Below are 22,249 nucleotides of genomic sequence, written 5' to 3'. Positions count from 1 at the left end.
GAGAAGGTATTATATGAGTCTATTTTCTATACACACTGCATACTTTACTCTTTTTAATTTTTTTTTTTTCTTTCCTTGCTTTCTAAGCTTGCTTTTCAGGCTCTCCTTTAGCAACACATAATAAATTTTACCTTGCAATGTTTTGTCGTGACCAGGCCAAAAGCTACAAGTAAGCATAAGTGGCCTGATTCTAAAAGAAACAAGTTGTACTCCAATGTAATAAAGGTGTTTAAAATGTGGTGAACCTGTGCGTTTCCACTGCCTAAATCACTGCAGACATTCTGCACTTTCATGGCTATTTGTCTTTCTCTTTCTCCGTGTTTTTAAAAGAAATGCAAATATACATTTGTAACAAAACCTAAGAGCTGCCATTATCTTTTTTCTCAGAAAGGATAGATGATATCAGTTTAGTGAAAGTCAAGCTAAGGTAAAATATACAGCTATACTGATGTAGAGACAAAAAATTACCAACTGGAGAGTTCTCTTAAAGTTTTATATTTCCCCCCCTTCTCTTTTTTTTTCCCTCCGTTAAGTTTAAAATAACATTTTAATACTTGCTTATGTTGCCAGAGAGCAGTTTATGTTGCCAACATCAGTATCTAGGAACAGAAGCCAAACCATGTAATACTGTAAAATAACAGTAAGAGGGTAACAGATAGGTGTGCGCAGAGCGTAACATCTTCAACTCCTTCCATATGTAGTCCAACCCATAATTATCTCTCAACAGAGTATTGTGATAAACATGAAAGTTCCTGTCTTATATCCATCTGCAGAGCCTTGTTTTAATTTTGCAGTTCATAAGGTTTGCAGCATCGTATCAACCATCCTTGTTCACTTTGCAGGCTGCAGACACCAGAATTTGTGGATAGCTTCTTAAAAACATGATAATGAATTGCTCTTCCATAAAATCTGAAGAAAGTCACCTTTCCCCCCCCCCCCCCCCCCCCTTCTGGCAGTACCTCAGACATAACAAGATGGTAATTATGGGGAAAGTGGATGTGCAAATGGTGATTCCCTGTGTATGAGGTGAAAATCTGACACACTACAGCCTAAAGTAACAGTCTTTACCCTCTGGACTACAGATCTCTCTGCAGCTTTACTTTTATCACTTTTTTTTTTTTAAAACAGACAGTAAAATTACTTTGAAAAAGGGAAAAAGAGACAAAATGTAAGAAAATCCCTAAAAATCTACAGAAAAGCTGTGATAAGGTTAAGATTGCACTCTCGCTCATGTCTGAGTGTTACTGAACAGCTACTGAGGATCTGTCACTTGATACTCCAATATCTCCCTAACGATATGGGAGTGACACAGGTCCTCTGTACTCCTCCTGAAGCCGTTTTGTTTATGAAACTTCATGCTCTTGATATAAAGGAAAGCATTTATTGCAACAGAAGAGAGTAACCCAGGGATCCATGGGAAAATGAGTCTTTACAACCTTTGCTTTCTTAAGACTGATTATCAGTTTACAAGCATATTATAAGTGACAGGGATCTCTTAGGACAAGACAGCACCACTTGTTTTTGGTCAGTGGTGTTTTTTTTTTTTTCCCCCCCTAAAGTGTCTGTGGGTAGACCCTTACTTGTTTTGCCATCCTTACAAACATTCAGCATTGGTTGCTTTCAACTTCATTTTTTAAAGATTTAATCCCTCATTTGAAGCTATCAAACTTCTAAAACAAAGATCCCTCCTGAGTGAATTTGTTGCCAGCGTTCTTTAAATAGGAGCACATTAAAAAAATCAAAGTTTTGACTCCTGGCACAGTGCCTTAATGGCAAATGGCCTTCTCGGGGCTTTAACTTGTTCAAGCTGGAACATCCACAGTGTTGTGGGTGGAGACGGAGTGTCAGGAAAGTGTTTGGGGAGGAAAGGCAGACCTTTCCTCTGTCCAACACCCTTCTCATGAAAAGCAATCCTTCCTTAGCCAAAACCTCAGAAAGAGGCTTGCTTGCTTATTTCTTCCCAGTTTCCTTTTTATGGGAGAAAAGGAGTGCTCTGCAGTGATGCAAACAGGAAAGGATTGCTCTCCAGAGAAGTGTGACTACTCTCTCCTAATAATAATAGAAAAGGCAAGCAATCTAAGCATTTACAATAATTTGGAGTAGAACGCAGTGCAGATTCTTAAATTGGATACACTCAGTTGATCTCTTGCAAATTTGTCCACTTCCATTTGGAGGTGAATGTCAATTCTCAGCCAAGGGTTTCTGAAGGGACAGCATTTGTTCATATGGATCTGAGGTGAGAAATCCAGGCTGTGTGTTCCTTCAATAACATTTTATTGGGATAGTCCAGTGTTAACTGCACAATACATAAAGCAACAGTAATCAGTTAGGCCACCAGGAATGAAGTTGATCCACTTGCTTGTCTAGACATTAACTTTATCTAAAGGAATGTGCATGTATAGACAGGGAAAAACCCAACAAAACCAGAAAGATGAAAGCATAGCTTTATGGGGTTTCGGTCTATTTTGCACCTCAAACATATTACACTGCGTAATTTTAGCACTGCAACTGCTATCAAACATTCTCGAAAAAACTGACTCCTGAAGCCTGATGTAGGGCTGCCTGTTTAGTTACTACTGTCAGGCAGGACATCTGAGAGTCTGGAACGATGGAAGTATTTTGTTCATTGAGGAATAGAAAGTATTTATTAAAATGTAAACAGTAAAATCAGTTAGAGATTGTATTCCTGAAATAAACAAAAAAAGCAGTCTCAGAAAACCAGAGTATTTTACCAGAAATGCATCTTAATCCATTTCCAAAGGTGAAAACAGCAAACAGTTGTTGAAAAAGCATCTGCCACACTATATCATGTTTCAGTAATGCCACAGCTTTCCAGTTAAAATCAACACTAACTTCAAGAAAAGCATCTGTTACCTCAGGAAAAGAAAACTCAAGATTCCTACCAGAGATCCTTTCCAACTTTCTTTACTGACTTCAGGGAATCATATTCCTCACCTGCTGAGACCTTTTCTATTAACTAGGCCAATTCTAAAATAAAATGAACTATTATTATTTGTACACTCTACTTACTAGTAATTTCCATATATTTACACCATGTCTCGCCTGTTTTAGTAAACTAGTAACAAAAATGCACGTATGTTAAAGATCAAGATTTAAGTCAGAGAGTCAAAACTAAAATGCAGAGCTCTCCTGGAAGTTCAAGAGGGATGCCTGAACTGAGGACCAAGGCAGAGCTTTATCTGAAACCAGATTTATATTCAGTGACTTCTACTGTTTGTGGAAAAGGCATCTGCATGTTATTCTGCAATAATGAAAATGCAGTTCAAGTAGAAAAGGATACAGCACACAAAGTAATTTAGATTCTACCTTCCGAAGCCTAATTCAGATTTACAATCATCAAACAATCAATTTTAAATAAGAGGTCCTTGAAAAAGAAGAAACAACCCTAAATATTCCTGACACTTTCTCCCCCCCCGCATCTGTAGTCTCTGATTAGTCAAAACTCAAATTACTTTATCTAAAAATTACTGTATGTTATTTTCACGCGGCAGCAGCTATGTCATACTACAGTGTTACACGACGACTGCATTTTTTTAAATTTATTGCCGTTTAGCATATTTCTTTAAAACGTTTCAATTGTACAAGTAATCCAATCTACCATCATTTGTATGCATTTACTGAATCTAAATGAAAGAAAAAAAAAAAAATCAGCCTACATTTTTTTTAAATGAAAAAATTTTTTGTCCCCTCGTAATTTGCATGTCCTCTCAGATTTCTTCATATTTTTTTCTACCTATTGAACAGCTTGTCTTTTCCCTCCTTCGAACATAGCCACTTCTTCCACAATGTCATCGAAAAAGCAGCTGACTGTTAGTGATGGATTGCCTTAAGATTACAACTAAGCAAGTGATGAACTTTTATAATAACCCTTTCCCTCCAGCTCTTCAAGCAGTATTAATTTGTATGTAAATTAATAAACTAAAAATGTGGAAGCACCACTCAAGGGAGCTAAGACTACTTCATGTTATTCTAGCAAGTTTGCTTGAGGAAAATGTACTTTTTTCCCCAGTCTTGGACATTGGGGAGTCTTGCTTTCTTGCCTTCTGGATAGAAAATTTTGACAAATGCCTATTTTTCCCTGCTGAGGCCACAGCAGTGTGTTTAAGAGTTACCAGGGCTGCAGCAGCGTAACCACAGCTCTGGGTCTAAGCTCACAGGCTAAGGGTGTGCTAAGGGCTGCACAAGGGTCTGCCACTTATCAGCATGCTAATATCCAGCCACAGTCAAAGGCTTTGGGTCTCTGTTATTTAACACAGGATAAATAGATTCGAAAGCCAAAATGACTGACAAGACATCTGATATGAAATATCACTGTTCAAAATAGTAATAATAGGAAAAACTGAGTAAGCAACAAGTGACATCTAAAGTCTTACTTACCATAAATTCCTGTTGAAATACAGGGAAATGCCTGTAAAACAAATGAAAGAAAACAAAAATATCAGTGGGATTTCTGTTTGCTGAACTTTTTATCAAAACCAAGGGTATTTTTAAACGCTTGTTTTTCAACACCCAGAGATTACATGTTGTAGCCTTCACTGTTACAGCAGTCAATTCAGAGGCATTTTCATGTCATTACATGAAACGTATTCCATATGAGCAACGTTTAAACCCAGAATCATTATTAAAACTGCCTTTTGAGCTAAAAATTAATGCCATAAGCTCTAGTATGGTAGACAAAAAAAAGCCGCATTCTCTGGGTAGAGTTAGACAGTGTTTCTTCAGCAGTAAAATAAGCTTGGCCGGGTTAAACCCTGCCCTGCCCTCCCCTGCCTCTTTGCCATTCCCTCATTCACTATAACCTCCTTTTCAGTTTCAGAGCCTTTCATTTTTAACCTCACTTCTTTCAGACATGTGGTCTACAGTGCAATCCAACACAGCTGTACTGGTAACAAGTCAAAGGCTTGCAAACTGGTGCAGGGAGAGGAATTAGAAGATGCTGGGTGAAAAGAAAAGGTCCATTTTTGGGTCAGCTTGTGCACCAAAGAAAACGCATGGTTATAGACACTGTGCCAGCAAGAACAACAATTTATGTTTCTCCTAGCTGTACATGTTTGTCTAGAGATTTGCATTTCTGTGAGCCAGAGTCAGTTTTCCACCAGGAGAAACCAAAGCCGTGGTTTCACGAGAGAGACAATTTTCTTTGTGTGCAGTTGATATGTGATATCACCTTTGCCTCCCACCTCTGGACTGACAGCAAACACAGCTCAAAGGTACAAGAGCACCTGGGACCAAAGTCTCAAATATCCACCCTCAGGCTCCCTCCAGATCCCCTGGCGATGAGTCATCATACAAAAGAAAGGAATTCTTCTTTACTTAATCACACAGGAAAACATTATTCAAAGGTAATGCCTGCTTTATATTTAACCAGGGAATTAATTAGGGAATGGTGATTAAAAAAGGAGAGGTCTAATGGAAAGAATACATCCTCCCCTCCCCTCTGAAAATACTTAAGTAAAATAAAGTGGGGGAGAATTATAGTCTCATTCCTTCTCACAACCACTACAACTTACATCCTGAAAAATACTTAGCTTTGTAGTTTGTACCCAATAAATCACAATGAATCAGCTCTGTAAGGAAATGAGGAACGGAGTAGAAAAAAAACAAAAAAACATACATGGTTACAGAGCTCAGGCTGAGGTGGCAACAGATGCTCCAGCAATAAAGAGAGGCATAAAGGATGATTTTGTCCAGTTCAGCGACAGATTTTAAAATTCACTAGTGCTGAAGTTTCACATGTTAAGAGATAATTGCTCCAAAAGAGTGTTTTGTTTTCCATTCTTTTCCATAACTTGAGTAACAGCACATGATTTAGATACTCTTATGGGCCACAGGGAATAAGTAACAGAGTATTCAAGGTTCCTTCTCTCACTAGACAGCACCTCTGAAATGCCATCAAATCCCGCAGCTCCTTGGGCCACACCACACATGGTGCCTACGGGAAGCATCAACACCGCCAATGACTTCGCATCCCCACCCGTGTGGCAAAGCCACCCACCTGGGGACCACAAGCTGGGGTGGCTCCACAGCCCCTGGGCAGCAAAAGTGCATCACGTGCTGGCTCCCCCCATGCTGCTGCAGATTTATCACCTGCACAAAGCCAAGGGGGGGCGGCTGATACGGCATCTAAGCAAGATACATCTAGTTAAAGCCCTGATGGTGATCTCGAAGGGATTGGGGAGGCTGGCCGCGGTGCTGTGGGACGGGCTCAGCACACATGGTCATGATCTCCCACCGCAGCTGTGTTTGTTGGGGCCCCTGGAGCCGAGCATCTGCAGGCAGCCTGCGGGCTCCAGGGGATGGGGCTTCCTGTTCAGCTTCGCTCCGAGAAGAGAAGATCAGACAACTGTGTTTTCAGCACTGCACGGCAGATGCTTGTCGCGTTTTGTTCCTCTCCGTTCACAGAATACGCTGCTCTGAGGCTGTTTAGCAAGCTCTAGCTAGCAATTTGTGTTGTGCGTATTTCTTAATACCTATTTTAAAATTACTGTGCAGACACATCATAATCATTACCTTGCTTTCAGTTTTTGTCATGCAGCTGAAACATATCTGAATAGAGCTACAAGGGTGTGTAAATTCCCATCAAACTCCTTCCGAATATCGGTCTGTGCCATAACTTAGATGAGCTCTGCCCTCTCTCTCACTCAGAAATGATCACAGCATATAACCAGCAGATGTAATTTCGTAAAATCTGACAGTGCTTTTATTCATTCAAGAAAGGCCCGTGCCCGAGATCACATATCAACTGTGTTTCCTCTTGGCTCCTAGGGAGACAATTTAGTCTAGATGCCAGGTTGAAATTACTGGCAGAGCAGTAATGGGGAACTCACAGCATGGATATCAACATACTACAATATTTGGCTTATGGACAAAAGATCTTAAGGTTTCTAACCTTTTCTGTGCATAATAATATCTTAATTATATATTTGATTTCACTAAAAAATTCAGTTTCACAGTAGGAAACATTCACTGCTATTTCCACAATAAAACGTTTCTCATCTTAATTTGTTGCCAGTAACTGCTGTTTATTGACTAACCTTTAATTTCTTTGCTACTGAAATAGCATGTTTGCTTTACTTCAGGGCTAATAAGAAATGCTACCATGACAGCACTCAAAACGGATAGAACTCTGAAGTAAAACACAAGTAATAATGGCGAGAGCTTCCTACTACCATGCTGCTGCCATCACAGAGAGAGGCCAAATTAAATCAGCTGTGTGAATACTGTAAGAGTGAAATTGATTTAGTTCCTGTAGGAGAGGATGTGGGCACTCAGCCTCTGGTACTTTTTAATCTAATGTTTCTTTACTAAGGCTACAGCAGCAGCGCTAATTAGGATGAAATGTAATGCAGTTGCATGAGGGAAATTTACAATAGTCACCATGCGGAGGCTAAGTCGGACTCTAAGACATTTCAATAAGAGGTACCTGGGTATTTAAATACTTAAGGGCTTGTCTACAACAAGGGGTTCTAGTTCACACTGAGCTGCAATGTATTAACTGTTATACATTAGATGAATACAATTGCTATGTCTACATGACCAGATGCCTCCTACTGCAGTCCTAATAATCACTTCCACAGAGCAAGGACTTTCTTCAAATTAAGTGCTCGGCATTCCGCACCGGCATCCCAGTGACACTTCTGCCACGACCGAGCCACATACAAGGTAAGCACTTTTCTTCCAGCACATAACACAGCAGACAAAAATAATATCAAACACAAATTGAGCTTTCTCCGATTTCACTGCATCACCTCATGAAGCGGACTAGCTAATACTTGAGAGGCATTCCTTCATGCAACTTGCACTACTGAATCTTCACAAAGAACTCATGAACTTTAAAAAACTTATTTTTTTTTACTAAAATTGCAGGTAGAAACAATTTTTATCTAATCTTTCAACAAAGTCAAAAGTTCTTAGTATCTCTGGGTTGAAGGTAGTTAAATGTGTTACACACAAAACAACACAAGCTTCTCCAGCAAGTTCAAGATAACAAACATTCCCTTGGAAAAGAACATGCCTCTTCATCTCCTCGTTCTTTTCCACAATCTGAGGTAGCAGCCAGCCTTTGCTCGATGAAGATGATGCCCTCCTGTATCAGCTCAAGCTGGGCTACTTCCCTTCCCCTGTCATCTTCCTCCAAAGCCTGTGAAGCCTCATGTGCTCCTGAGCTGTCTGTCTTCATCCCCTTGACACTGCCAGGAGTTATCCATTCGCAGCCTCTCTTTCCGACCTTCTCCCTCTTATTTGCCAGCAAGTGGGAAGTTGCTTTGGGTCTTTGAGCTTTGCACCAGTGCAACTGTTTTTCCACAGCGGCCAAGAAAAAGATATGCAGTTATTTCTCTTTGCCTGTTTTTTATGGACCCAAACCAATTAACGAGCCTTCCACTTTGAAAGACTATCCCAACAGTGCCTTAGCAGCATTAAGAAACTGCAGAAGCACTAACACTCAAACCAAAGAATGCTCCGAAATCAAAGCTCCAAAAACATAAGTGCCAAAACGCTCTCCATGTCAGACAAGCAGAAACTGGAATCCTTGCTTCAACAGGAGAATGCCCCACTCCTGCCACTCAGAGGACCTGACCCAAAACTCTGCCAAACTGTGGTCTCTTACAGTGCCTCAGTTTATTATTTTTCAAGCTGGACTCATGTTTTTGTTTTTCAGCTTCCTTCATTTATATCAAAATATTACAGTAAGATGAGTTCCTCTGTGCAGTAGGCATTCTTGCCTTAAAAGTAGTACAGTGAGCACCTTTGCTAGATTGTTTGTCTTACAGTTGGCGATTGCCTCATGAACTGAAGTGGCAGGTGAGTGGGCAGAGAGAAAATTGCTTGTTTAAGAGCAGCTCTGACAACGCTGCTCTGCTGTGATTTGTGAGCGTGCATGCCAGAGGGAATCTGCAGAGGTAAAGCAGAGGGTTACAAGGTAAAGCTGGCTATGCTAGAATAAGTTCAGCTAAGTAGAATTAAAGTATAATACGGGACTTTTCACACCTTGAGTTCCCATGTGTGTTTTCAGAAAGTTCACTAACAGAAATATATATTTGTAATAACTTTGTAGAATGTCACAGATTAATAACGTTCTGGTTTCCTTAGCACTTTACCAACTCTATGACGTGCATGTTCAACTTAAAAAAAAAAAAGTATTTACTGCCTAAATCCTATGCTTTCTGCCAAAACACCCCCACATGTTTAGATCGCACGCTGTGGCACGTACATCACGGCATTATGAAGTGCTGTTATCAAGACGGTGGCACAGTGCTATGAAAGCTAAGTATCAGCTAAACCACAAAGTAAACTAATTTAAATGATATCAATTGTTGGAATAATGAATAATTTATTTTCACAACAAAAATTTATGATTTGAATCTAGTGGGTGGTGAAGAGGTGTGGTGGGAAATATAGTGGCGTACGTTTATCACTTTGAGCACATTGTTGAGGTGCTGTAACGGCAGGGAACGTACAGGGCCAGGAGACGCGAAGATGGGAGAGAGCTCGGTGTAATTCAGCATAAGTTGGTTTTCATTTCCCTTGTTTGGCTGGTGATGTGCATTTTGTAGTCCCTTACGCCCCGCCCCCCCCCCCCCCCCAGTTACTGCTGGCATTTTGAGATGAATTACGGTTGTCAAGCTGGAATATGAAACAGCAGAGAAGGCATGGTCCTGGATGAACTTAAGAGAAAACTTTTCAGTTCTTTTAGTGGCAGAAAATGATATTTAACCATCAATTGCATATGGTCCAGATGCATTGTAACCACTATTTTCAACGTACAAGCAGAAGGATTCAAAACTGGAAACTTTCAAGCTCATCCATGCCCACCCTGGCATCATCCATAAACATAACATCAGGTGTGCACAACAGTACCAGTCCCACGGCATTAACACCAGTACTCCCACAGCTGCTTTAGATTAAATCATCTCCATTGTGCAGACACTGACCTACACTATGCTACCAGAAATAGGATCAATCTATGCCCACAGGTCAACAGGAGGATGATCCGTAGAGCTGAGGGACAGCGAGAGGGACATAAGTGCACTAATTGGCCATCCCTATGTCTAGCATCAAGCAGTGCGAGTTAGCACCAGAACCAGCAAATTACTGTTCCTTTCCCCTTGCCATGACCATTAGTCTGCCCTAACTTGATTTCTGTGAGCCTAAAGAGTCCAAACCCAGTTATTGCACTATTTTTCAGTGTTCATCTTCTAACTTCAGTATCAGCTACACTGATATTCCTGTTGATCAGCCAAAGCTCCTAAAAAAATTGTGTGCCTTAGATGCTTTTCAAAATAACATGCTCTATAAAATCATCCAACTCCAAAAAGCACAATAAACCTATAAACTTCAGGGTCTATTCTACCTCTTAAGCTGCACAAAATATTCACAGGATAGATACATACATATTTAAGATATCAGTAACATCAAACATTCAGAGTCAAGTTTTGCTGCTTTAATAGATCAAACTTATAAACCAAACCATTTCATAAACCACTAACTATAATACTATCTGTTGCCTTTTAAAAATCCTTATATTACTATTTGGAAGAAAAATAAAATAAAAGTTATGTTATTTCCCAGTCAATCTCCTGCCATAAATTCTATATTTGTCATCACTCTGGACTGTAATTTAATGAAAAACAAATTTTGCAAGTAACTATCATTCAAAGAAAGCTTATTAATAGAAAAGTCTAATGCAATTCCCTATATGGAAAAATGAAGAGAAAATATTAAATGGAAAAGTTGAATATGACAATGTTTAAACTTAGTTTTCATTATGGACCATATTAGCATGTTTATTAATTTGTCTTTAAAGAATACAAAAGTAATTATTGCCTCAAAAATGAATCTCTCCAATAAGGCAGATCACACACAAACCTTCAGGCACTCATATGAGCTTCCTCATTCACACACTGACAGGTTCATGAGCTACAACATCCAGCTGTTCAGCCCAGCCAGAAACACTGGGAGTGCAAGCGCCAAAAAAAGTTGGGGGGAATTTTCTCGTAGAAACATAAGCGTCCAGCTATTTTACATGCCTAAAACTTTACATGCCAGCTACGTGAAGGTTCTCAAAGGATGCTGATAGCTGACAAAGTGCTGGTCAAGCAGTTACAGTTGAAGTTGATTCTGACCCAACATGAAACATCCTTTCTGTATTGTTGCTCAAGACTTTTCTATTCACCTTCATTTACCAAAAGGTAAGTTAATATTGCACAGTTGAAGGACAATAGGTTTAGAAAACAATACACAGCATGAATTAAATTTAAAATAAAAATCTAACAGCTGGGTGGCAAATGATTATTGAGAGAGGACCTGTCGCAAAGCTACTGAAAGCTGATTGAAGGACTCCTATTTAGTAAAAATGATTTGCAACAAGCGCATAGGGAGCTTCATCGTATCTCAGAAACCACAGAAACCCAAACCAAATGTGTGTCAGTTTTTCAGAGGATCTCTACAAGTTTCCCCTGCTGGTCACACTTAAAAGTCTGCTCCAGATAAATATTTACCACAAAGACTGCAGTTATTCTTTAAGTCAGTTTATTTGTACAAAAGGGCAGTTACTGAAACAGGCCACCTGAGAGGTTAAAAGGGCCAAAAGAACATCTTTAATATTTCCTGTTAACGTAACTAAATAGATTAAGGGGCTGCAGGGGAGGTTCTTCCTTTGGTGACCTGTTTGCCACAAAAGTAGCAATGTTCTCATTGTCAAATTCTGTGTCTCATCTCACACAATGTGTGACAATTTTGTTTAATTTTTACTGAAATAATTAAGAACTTAAACCAAAGAACATTCATTCAACAATGAGATTGTGGAAAAAAAATAATTGAGGAATCACTATCAAGATTTACAAATTGCTTTTAACAGTTGTGTAACTTTATATGTATTTAAAATAGATTTTGGAAGACACTGAAACCAGCTGCTGCAATGAACTACGCAAGATAGTAGAGCACTGTAATATGGAATTAGCTTAAGAAGATTCACTACTTGAGGAATGTCACCAAATTTTTATTTTAAAATTTTCAAATTTATTATTTTTCAGTAATTAAAAGTAATAGCTCAGCTATCTGTCTGGATAAAGACCTGGACAGAAAACTGGTCAAGTAATTTATTTGATTCCCCAAGTACAAACTCACCTGTGGGGTGGGGGTTATCTGTGGTTTGGTTTTTTTTTTTTTAAACTGGTTTTTCACATTTGTAGCTAGAATTGAAAACTTACAGGAGAACTACAGACTAACAGTTTGGTATGCATTTTTAATAATCATAAACCATTTACATTTAGAAATCCTCAGAATGGAAATTATACGTTTTAAACAACTGCAGAATAGCTGAGGTTGGAAAGCACTTCTAGAGACTGCCTAGTCTAACCCACCCGCTCAAAGCAGGGCCACCTAAAGCCGGTCACCTAGGACCATGGCCAGTCAGGTTGAAGTACCTCCAAGGATGGAGACTCCAGAACCCCTGTGGGCAACCTGTTTTGCTGTTTGACAAGCCTCAGAGTAAATAAGTGATTTTTTTATGTTTAGGTGGGATTGCTTGTATTTCAGTTTGTACCCATTGTCACTTTTCCATTCAACAGGCACCACTGAGGTGATCATCATTACTCCCATCCATCAGGCATTTATACACATTGACAACATCTTGCCGCTGAGCCTTCTCTTCTCCAGGCTGAACAGTCTCTCAGCATCCCCTTCTGTAAAATACAGTCCAAGCTCTTAATCATCTTTATGGATCTTCACTGGGGTTGCTCCATTATGTCCATGTCTCTCATACTGGGGAGCCCAAAGCTGAGTAGAGGGGAAGGATCTCCTCCCTTGACCTGCTGGCAACAGTTTTCCTAACGCAGCCCAGGAGGCTGGTGGCTTTCATTGCCTCAAGGATGCACTGCCGGCTCATGGTCAGCCTCTTGCCCATTGGGACTCCCAGGGCTGCCTCTGTAGAGCTGTTTTCCATCTGGTTGCCCCCCAGCATGTACTAGCGCAGGAGGCTATTCCTTGGACTTTGCATCTCCCTCTGCTGAACTTCATGAGATCCCCTCTGTCCAACTCTCCTGCCTGACAGGGTGCCTCTGAAAAGTAGCACAACCATCTGGTGTATCACCTGCTCCTCCCAGCTTTGTACTGTCTGAAAACTCCCTGGGGTGCTTTCTGCCCCATCATCTCAGTCACTAAAGAAGATCTTTAATAGTATTGGCCCCACTATCAGCCCCTGGGGTGGACTACTAGTGACTGGCATCCAGCTGGACCTTGTGCCACTGACGACAACACTTTAATCCCAGCAGCTCAGCCAGTTTTCAGTCCACCTCTCACACAACAAAAAAATAGACAGAAATATAATAATTGGGTTTATAAGACAGCATCTGCCTAGGATGTTCAGAAGCCATTGCAGTTGAAACACCAATTAAAGCAGCAAAAGTGCAGATGATGAGTAGGAAAGAATAAAACATCAAATGAGAACTTAGAACAGATTCAGTTATTTTTTTTATTTCTATACCAACCCATGCCAAAACAAGTTTGAAATGAATGACAAACTGATTTTGAACCACATCTGTGATGTGCTTTTAGCCCCGGTGGAGAAGAGTTATGAGTTTCCTTCATGCTGAAGAGCAAGAAATTTAAAATCTCCTTGTCTTTTTCAAGAGGCGAAAGGGACATGCACCTACGTGTTCCGCATTGCATCAGCCTCTAGGCACTGCAGAGCATGGAGCAGTTTCTAGGTTTGCCTAAAGTCCCTGAACTATCAGTGCCTAATTATTTTGTGAAGAAGAGCTTGAATACGCAACTTCCTTCACAAGAACAACACAGACACAGCCCTTATTACTTCTTTTAAATGAAGGATATTGACTATTTTCAGAAGACTAATAATAACCATACTCACTTCAAAACAACTTGTTGCATTAAGGGATTCTAATTCTTTAGCCTCAGAGGTCTTAACAGCAGGGTTTGGGCATCTCTACCCCACCAGCATATTTCTACTCACAAGATCCTGCAGGATCCACTGACCTCATCTTACTTGTATAGCTCTAAGAGGAAAGCTAGGATCCAGCTTCATCCCAGTAAAGCCATTTCGAGGTTCGACTTCTGGTCTAAGGTTCTCTATAGTTAATAAAGAGGGTAATTCAGCTGTTTCAGGTCAAATGAATGGCTCTCATGGGGAACTGCTGACTACAGAATGAAGCTAGATACCCAAGCTAAATTTAGGTGAAACAAATCTCTCCCTGAGCACAGGAAAACATACATGTTTGCCAGAAAGCATATTCAGGAACTCTTTTCTCTTGAGTCCTAACCACAGGAATATTCTTTCCATTGATTCAATATAAAATTACTTCTAATGAAAAATGATGGGCCAGACTTCTCCAGCTTCATGAGATCATCCTGTATGGTAGTCAGCCTCACGGGCGTGATGGCAAAGGAGAGCTTAAAACAGTCCAGAAAAAGGTCTTTCAGGCACAATCCTGTCTCAGACAAAAATACTCACATGCCAGCACTGAGTAGGCACCTCCAGGCCAGCGAATAACACTCTGTTTCTCAGAAGCACTAATTCAGAACTACACAGAATCCTCAGTCTTGCGCACTGGTCTCATTCCCAGGAGCACAGCGTGAAAATCAGATCCGTTGGCCACAGTGCAGGCTCCCGATAGTCCAGGGTGGTTTCTACCCCAAGGGGATGCAAAGGCTGAGATACACATTGTGCTCAGAAGACACAGACACTGCAAGCCTGGCCTGAGCCGACACAGGCTGGTAGGAGAGGACATAACTAATGCAGCATCAGCATTTCCAGCATACAGGTCGTTATAATTACTAATACATTCTTAACAAGCTCAAATTTAGTGTGTAGGGCCCTGATCCAAATCAATATTGTGCCACATCTACAGATCTATAGTAGCTTTACATTTATAATATTTTCAAATGAAAAGAAAGAGAAATAAGAACGCACAAGGCTATATTAATATAAAAACATTTGAAAGGAGATATTCGGCGACAAAAGTGACAATACTGAAGTGGCAATAACTGCTTCATCCTTAACACTAGGTTAGCCTGTCCTTACTGCTTCATCTAAACCAACATACCCAAGGAAATACCGCCGCACCTTTACTGTGGTCTGATTCAGATCTGAGCCAACCTTGCAAGAAAAAGCCATTAAATGACATTAACGTAGTACTGAAATCATTTTCTGACAACCAAGAATAATGAGGTAAATTAAGGGCAGATGGATGTTGAGGCTTTCCTCTAAATGTCCTTAATTTTGTAGGTTTTAGACATACTGTCTCCTGAACCTCGGTGTAATTTTAGTTTTACTATTTGTGATATTTATAGCTCCCATTTATACAAGTAATATGTAATTTTAATGCAGGTCTAATAGTTCCAACTGCCATTGACACAGATTGTAAAATGAAAAAGGGAGGATACCTTGTTGAATAAGACGCTATTTTATTTCCTTCCTGCCACCTTAGCCACTGCGATACAGTGGGTTAATGTCTTATTTGGATTCCAACCTTGTCAACACATCAAAGATCCTCCCAGGTGAAGAGGAGCAGGGCTATGCAATTGATCTCCCCTAACCTGTAACGTCTGTGTCACTCTGGTCCAGGGTGACTGACTGAAATGCATGTTTCTTTTTGAGAGAGGTAAAAGAGCCACTGATTGCCTTGAAGAAGTACATGATGATGAAAGGTATGAGACAGGAGTAGACCTTGGGAAATGTCAAGGGAGATCACAGTCAAAATTGCTTCTTTATCCAGAATAAATAACAGCAGTTGTGGATTACGCGACTGTAATTCTGTTGAGGAGGGCTGGTAATATAAATCACGATAAAGATGACTTGAGACTCTTTTTAAAGACCAAGGAGGTTATTTGTATTTTCTAACTTACTTTCTACTGGTCCCAAGCACAGTCTCTACAGATGTTTCTATGGCTATCGTGAGTCCCCTCAATGCGGTATTTTTCCTGTCCCTATTTATTCTCTGCTGTCACCCCACTCCAGCGTTCTCCTTTCCATCCTTCCACCCCATCCCAGATGACAGATTGCTGCCATCCGTTCTGTTCTGAATTCACTGCTTCCATTATCGCTTCCCTTACAGCTGTGCCACATCTGCTTTCAGATCTGCTTTACAATTTTTCCTAAGGCCTTTCCTTGCTTTCAGCGTTGCTGGAGTGCCTGTGCAAGAGCAGCAGCAGCTACAGGAACCTCGTCACCATCTGTGGCTTGATTCGGAGCCATTGCAGGCAGCAAGAAAACCTCAACTTCAACTGCAATCCAGATCCTATTTCTACCATTTTTCCTCTTACAAACTGCTGTCGAATGTCACAAATAAAGAAGATAAGCTGCACCAGTGCTGCCAAAAAGGGGTCAACAGCTCTGGATGTCTCACTTCTGATACAGTGGGGTTGGTTCAGAAAATGGAAAACAACACACTGTGTGAAAGGAGGTTTTGAAAAAATCAGAGGCAATGTGTTCAACAGGGCACGCAGAAAATGAGGCGTCCTGAAGAAAGGCCAATCCAGGTTTGCAGGTTCTGACACTTTTCCTCATTCTGAGTAACCTCAACAGTGTTTATACCAAGTTGAATGAATCTGCATAATGCTTCATCTGGCATCAGTAAATGTGTCAGGATACGTCTCAATAAAACCTCACTGTCAATGCAAGAAAGGCCATCACACACATGGGAAAGTAAAAAAAAAAAAAAAACAGAGAAAATATGTATATTTTCTCTATGTTCTTTCAGCTTTCATTCTCTTGCAGACATTTATTCTTTCTCTCAATAGGTGCTGCTGCAAAAATACAAGGTTAACAATTTTAAATGGAAGTGTGACTTTAATTTTCTATGTCCTGCTGTTTAGTATAATGATCCAGACAGATTTTTGTATTGGATTCAAGTAACACTTAATGCCTTGTCAAATTATTCTTATTTTCAAAGGTTTTGTATGGAAATAACTGGTACATATATTTTTCTAAATGGTAGAAGCGGCAAAACCGGAGAAAAGGCATAAAGTTTTCTCTCTTTTTTAAATATGTATTTCCCAAATGAAGAATACTGCACAGAGTAATCAAAATGGAACAGAAAAATATAGCTATTGCTTTGATTTCCCTGTCTTTTCTGGTTGAGTTGCCCCCAGATGCCCTTTTCATTTTTTAAAAAAAGCATGTTGAGATCCCTGTGCTGTTGCTTTGAATCTTTTTTTTCTTAAAGGAAAGACAGACATGAAAAGGTCTAAACCAGAGACACATTATTATTCAAGAAACGTTATAAGGAACAAGCACTTGCATTACTAATACTTTATCATTCATGCAAACCATTTAGTGTGAGAGACAAAAGCAGCATATATACATCTAAACAGCTATGTATGTCAAATAGATACCAGTTCTGGAGAACAAATACAGCACGGGGGGGGGGGGGGGGGGGGGCGGGGAAACCACAACAAAAAACCCCCACAAAAAATTCCAAAGCAGTGAGGAAAATGAATGAAATAACTTGTATCTGTGGATGGTAAAGGTTTAAGTTAAGAAACTGGTTTTACAATTTCTTGTTTTCAAATACTTTGAAGAGAATTAATAAATAAAGGTTGTATACCATGTGCTATGGTAAAGACTGTATAAAAGAAAGAGGGAAATGTTAGTATTTGAGGCCCCGGCTCTTCTTTCTGCCTCTTCTCCAAGCTCCCACTGATTTCAGTGAGAGTTCTGCACATGCAGTGATTCAAAAATGGGGCTCTAATGGCTTGTGTTTTCAGACTGATGCAAAGGCATTAACACGGAGAAATTTCCATTTGTGCTAATGGGATCTGTATGGCCAATGATACTTGTTTTTCTTCCTGAGCATATTCCCCTGGTTCTTGTTCTTCTGAGATCTGCTTCAACAGAACGCTTCTGTCTTGCATTAAAATATAGTTACGAAATTCATAACTAAACAGTACTTTAAACCATATTGTTTAATCTATGACTTTTCCTCTGACAAGTGTGAAAACGTGTGCAATATGACAGAAGGTTTGCTATAGTAATTGCATGTTGTGATTGAATGATAGAGTAACAACCACGGAAATAACTGTCTTGCTGAAATTGCTGCAGAAGGTAAGTTGCTCCTGTACAGTTTTAACTTATGCACCATCTGTTTTGCCAGTCCTTTAAATGTTCCTTTAACTAGTTAAGGGATTTTATTGTTGTTCCTATAGGCATTGCCACACTTTCTCTGACCTTTTGCACATTTCTTTCGGAAAGAGTCTCTCTGTCCCTTTCTGTCCCTCTCTGCCTCTCTTCCCTCAAACCCTGCTCTCCCCACCTGGGACTCATTCATCCGCCACCCACATCTGACAGACCTACCACCCGTGTTTTCTAAATTGTTGCCACATTAGCTAGCAAAGAGGAGATTATATACGGGCAAAATGTGTAGGTCCTTTTGAGTATTTTTCCAGTAGATGGAGACACATCCACAAAGTGTTTATTTCTCTAAAAGCCGACATTATTAACCATCAGTTCAAGAATAAAGTAATATTCCAAAATTACTATTATAGTCAAGACTTAGCCAGTTGTGAGAGAAGAAATATATTTGGATAATAATCACATTGTAGACTTGAATTAAAATGCTAAATCATTTGCAATATAGCACTAAGTAACACTACATTAAACTTAACAGATTATCAAGACTCTAATTCTATATTAAAAAACCAAACAGCTGAAGTTAAAAAAATTGAACAAAAAACCTCTTCAGCTAAAGCGTATGCATTGACCCCTTTACACATCAGCAAAACCCCACACTGAAATAACCAACACAATAAAACTGTGTTATTACAGTGTGACACACAGTGACAGTACATTACAACAATAAGAACTAAGGTTCCTTCAAATCAAAGTTCCAGGTGGACAAAAAAATAGGGGATATCAAATGAAACCAGCATGTTGCAAGTTCAAAACGAACAAAAGGAGATGCTTCTTCACATAAAGCAGAGTGGATGCCATACAAAAGAGAAAAGTTTATGGGAGTTGAAAATCAATATTACAAATTCACCTAAGAAAAAGCCAATGAGGGATTTAAAGCATGAAGATAAAATTTGTGGATCATAAAGTCCCTGAGTGATGAAAAGCCGGGGCTAGGAAAGCATTCTGGCAACTGCCATTAAATGATTGCCCTGTCCTTACACTCCTCACTAAGCATCAGCTCTTGGCCAGAGCAAAGGCAGAGCACTGAATTAGACAGACATTTGGTCTGACCCAGTGTGGCCCTTCATACGGTCTTCAATAAACTTTCTGCATAATTATTGAGAAAATTATGGAGAAGCTGGCAAGAGGAGGGCTTTTTTTTTGTAGGCTAAAATCTGTGAAAATAACAAATTGCATCAGAACAACAATAATTGCCAAAAATAGGAAGGAGAGCCATTAAGAGTGGCAAACAGCAGGCATGGATCATTGAGCCAACCGCTGGCTCAAGCGTACGCGGCTCGTGGAGCTGTCGGCGTGCCACTGACAGTCAAGGAGAACGGCACACGGTGGCTGGACACCAGCGAGTGCTCACCGCACCCTCTCTCTCCGGTGACACAAGACTCTTCCTACTCAGCAAACGCCTCCTCGTCCTTTTACAAAGACTTCACAGAGTCAGCAAAGCTCAGAAACAGAAACGGCCTTAAAAGGCCCTATATAAGAGTCATGGGACTGCTGCAGTACCTTTTTGCAAGGGGAAGCAATGTCTCCACCACACAGAAGCAGCCCACCAGCCTCCTCTACCCTGCCCAGGACACAGGGTTTTGGAGAGCGAGTCTTTCATCCCATTTTCCACCATGGATGTCCTTTAGAGCAACCCTCACTTGGAAAGAAGGTGGCAGGCGTGGGAGCACCTGTGCAACATGCTCTTGCTTCCCCATAGCATGAGCAAGGAACATGTATCACACTAGTCAGTGCTAATCATTAAAAGGACTACTGATCCTCCATATCCTTGCTGGATTTGACTCCAGCCACAAAGAAGCCTTCTCAATTTCCCTGTGAAGATTTTGTCTCTTCAGCCTTCATTGTTTCTTCCCAACGTGCTGCCGTGAGAGGCCTTCTGAAGGCCTTCATCCCTGCACAGTGAAGAGCTCTCTGAATCAGGAAAGTAAAATACTAACTCGTCTTACATTGTTATAGCCCTCTCGCTTTATGACAAAATAAACATGTTTAAGAGGCCTGTTTTAGACTCTCCTTCCATGATCATAATGAATACACTGATTATCATAGTATTTTAAATATTTGCAGATCTTTACTACTTCTGCTATGTCCCTCTTTTGTAAATCAGTGTCCCACGTAATAGCAGCATTCACATCATCCACCCCCTCCCCCCCCCCCCCCCCCCCCCCAAAAAAAAAATCATCCCTGGCCATATCTTAAGAGCTGAGCATTTTATTTGTCTTTCCAGCCATCCCTGTTTTCAAGAAGTCATCTAAAAACACTTTCAGAAAATTTCTCCCCAAGGAGTTACAACTAATTAAGAACCCATCCATGTTTTAGTCGTTTACATGACTCCATTGCGGATTCTGCAATTTTTATCTAAAGTCTTTGAAGTTTATATAAAATGTCAGTCATTCTGAGTCATCATCAAATTATAGCCCTCTTTACTGCACTGCTGGAAATGCTGTTAAATATATGGAGCAAAACTGGTCCCGGCATTGCTCCCCCTAATACTACTGCTAACCTCTCCCATCAAGAGAATGGCTTTTTTATTCTTTGTATTCGTTTCTCATCTGCTAATTGATTTTTAATCCATAACATCTAAAGGCTATCAACCTCTCGTTCTCATGAGGTTTTTTTTGGTCTATTGTCAATAAACAATGTTGCTTATTTTCTCAACAATACCTGGCAATGAAAGAGAGGCTGTCATTGCAGAACAAGCCTTCCTAGTCCAGATGGTGCCAGAAATAAAGCAGGAGACTATCTCTGGGGCTGCCAGACAAGACAGTCAAGACTTCCATCCTTAGCTCAGCGAAGGGGGGGCACACACTGTCCAGGACAGACAGGTAGAGCTGGGCCAAAATAGCAATACTAAGCACAAGTGGAAGTGCACAGAAAAGAGGGAGGCCAATACACGTAACATTTCAGTCAAGCTTTGACCTGTTATAATAGTAAAAGACAGAAATAGATCTCTTTTATTATTATTGAGCAGTGGTCCCTGACCTTTGTTAGTCTTTACACCGCAAGCAACATCAGCCACTGCCTTCCCTGGCACCCAGACCACTGTGACAGCAATCCTGGCTTCAGCTCGCTCGATCCCGTGGCCGCAGGACGGAGAGCACTAGTAAAGGTCTTTGGCTTTTCTTCTTAAGATTGTGTTTTATAAATGCTATAACAGTAAGCACCACTCAGAAAAATTGTGGCACACTGATTAATGCTGTATCAAAATACTGTGTTTTAAGACGTACATGGAGTATATTTGGGGTAATTCAGCTGGCTACCAAAGTAGCACAAGTGAGGCACAAAGCTGTCTCATTTCTCTCCTTCAAATTATTCCTTAAAACCTTTTGCTTTTATATCAGCATCTAAAAAACTTGACAAAACATAACCTGATGTTATGCTGAGCTTACTTCAAATCATGACAGCTAACACTACCTCCTCAGTAGGCTCCTGGTCTTTAAGTTGCACTCTTAACTACATCAGCAATAAAAAAGCATCAGCTGTGACTGATTTGGTCTCTTCAACTGCTTGGGTCAGTGAAGACCTCCCATAAATTCTTTATGGACTAAAAAGCAGAACATTAAAATACACAGATTAAGCTAAACCTACTTTAATATAATTCAGAATTTTGGCTGCCACTTACACCCATAACTAACATCAACGTTAATATGGTTTACTGTATTAGAACAAGTATAGCCATAAGTCTAGCATTATGGTATGGAACAGAAAGTGGTCAACTCCATTAATACAACTCAGAAAAACCATACATGATCTGGCAAATTATAGTCACTTCTATGCTCATCCCTGCAGCTGCAATACTCCTGAGAGTTTCTGGGATGTTGCTGTGCCCTCATTCAGGACAGTGAGGGGTCGGTTACAGGACACCCGTAACAGATTGCCATTTACAGAAAAGCCTTGTCTGGGAATTGTAGTATTATGCCCAATTGAGGAAAACTGGGGGATGACGGAGGGAAGAAGGGGAAAACCCACAAGGATACAAGTTTTGCTTTAAGAACACTTGTCAGATCAAAAAGATTCAAAGAGCATTTGGCTGCAATCGCACACAGCACAGACCCACCCAGTGTTTTATTTTAATGCAAAAACTCC

At 40.3% G+C, this 22,249-nt stretch overlaps 1 protein-coding gene across 3 annotated transcripts in view; it reads right to left on the bottom strand.

The window, feature by feature from the left end:
* The window catches only part of MACROD2 (mono-ADP ribosylhydrolase 2), a 901,283-nt gene that overhangs the window by 295,984 nt on the left and 583,050 nt on the right, over positions 1-22,249 (bottom strand). For all 3 annotated transcript variants that reach the window (XM_074817243.1, XM_074817244.1, XM_074817245.1), the window contains exon 7: positions 4,399-4,429. In XM_074817243.1, the coding sequence (XP_074673344.1) occupies positions 4,399-4,429 (31 nt within the window). The remainder of the gene's footprint in view (positions 1-4,398; positions 4,430-22,249) is intronic.

Source organism: Strix aluco, chromosome 3, assembly GCF_031877795.1.
Source record: "Strix aluco isolate bStrAlu1 chromosome 3, bStrAlu1.hap1, whole genome shotgun sequence".
NCBI classification, from domain to species: domain Eukaryota; kingdom Metazoa; phylum Chordata; class Aves; order Strigiformes; family Strigidae; genus Strix; species Strix aluco.
The sequence above is the reverse complement of the archived record's forward strand: the minus strand, read 5'-3'. Positions and strand labels throughout refer to the sequence as shown.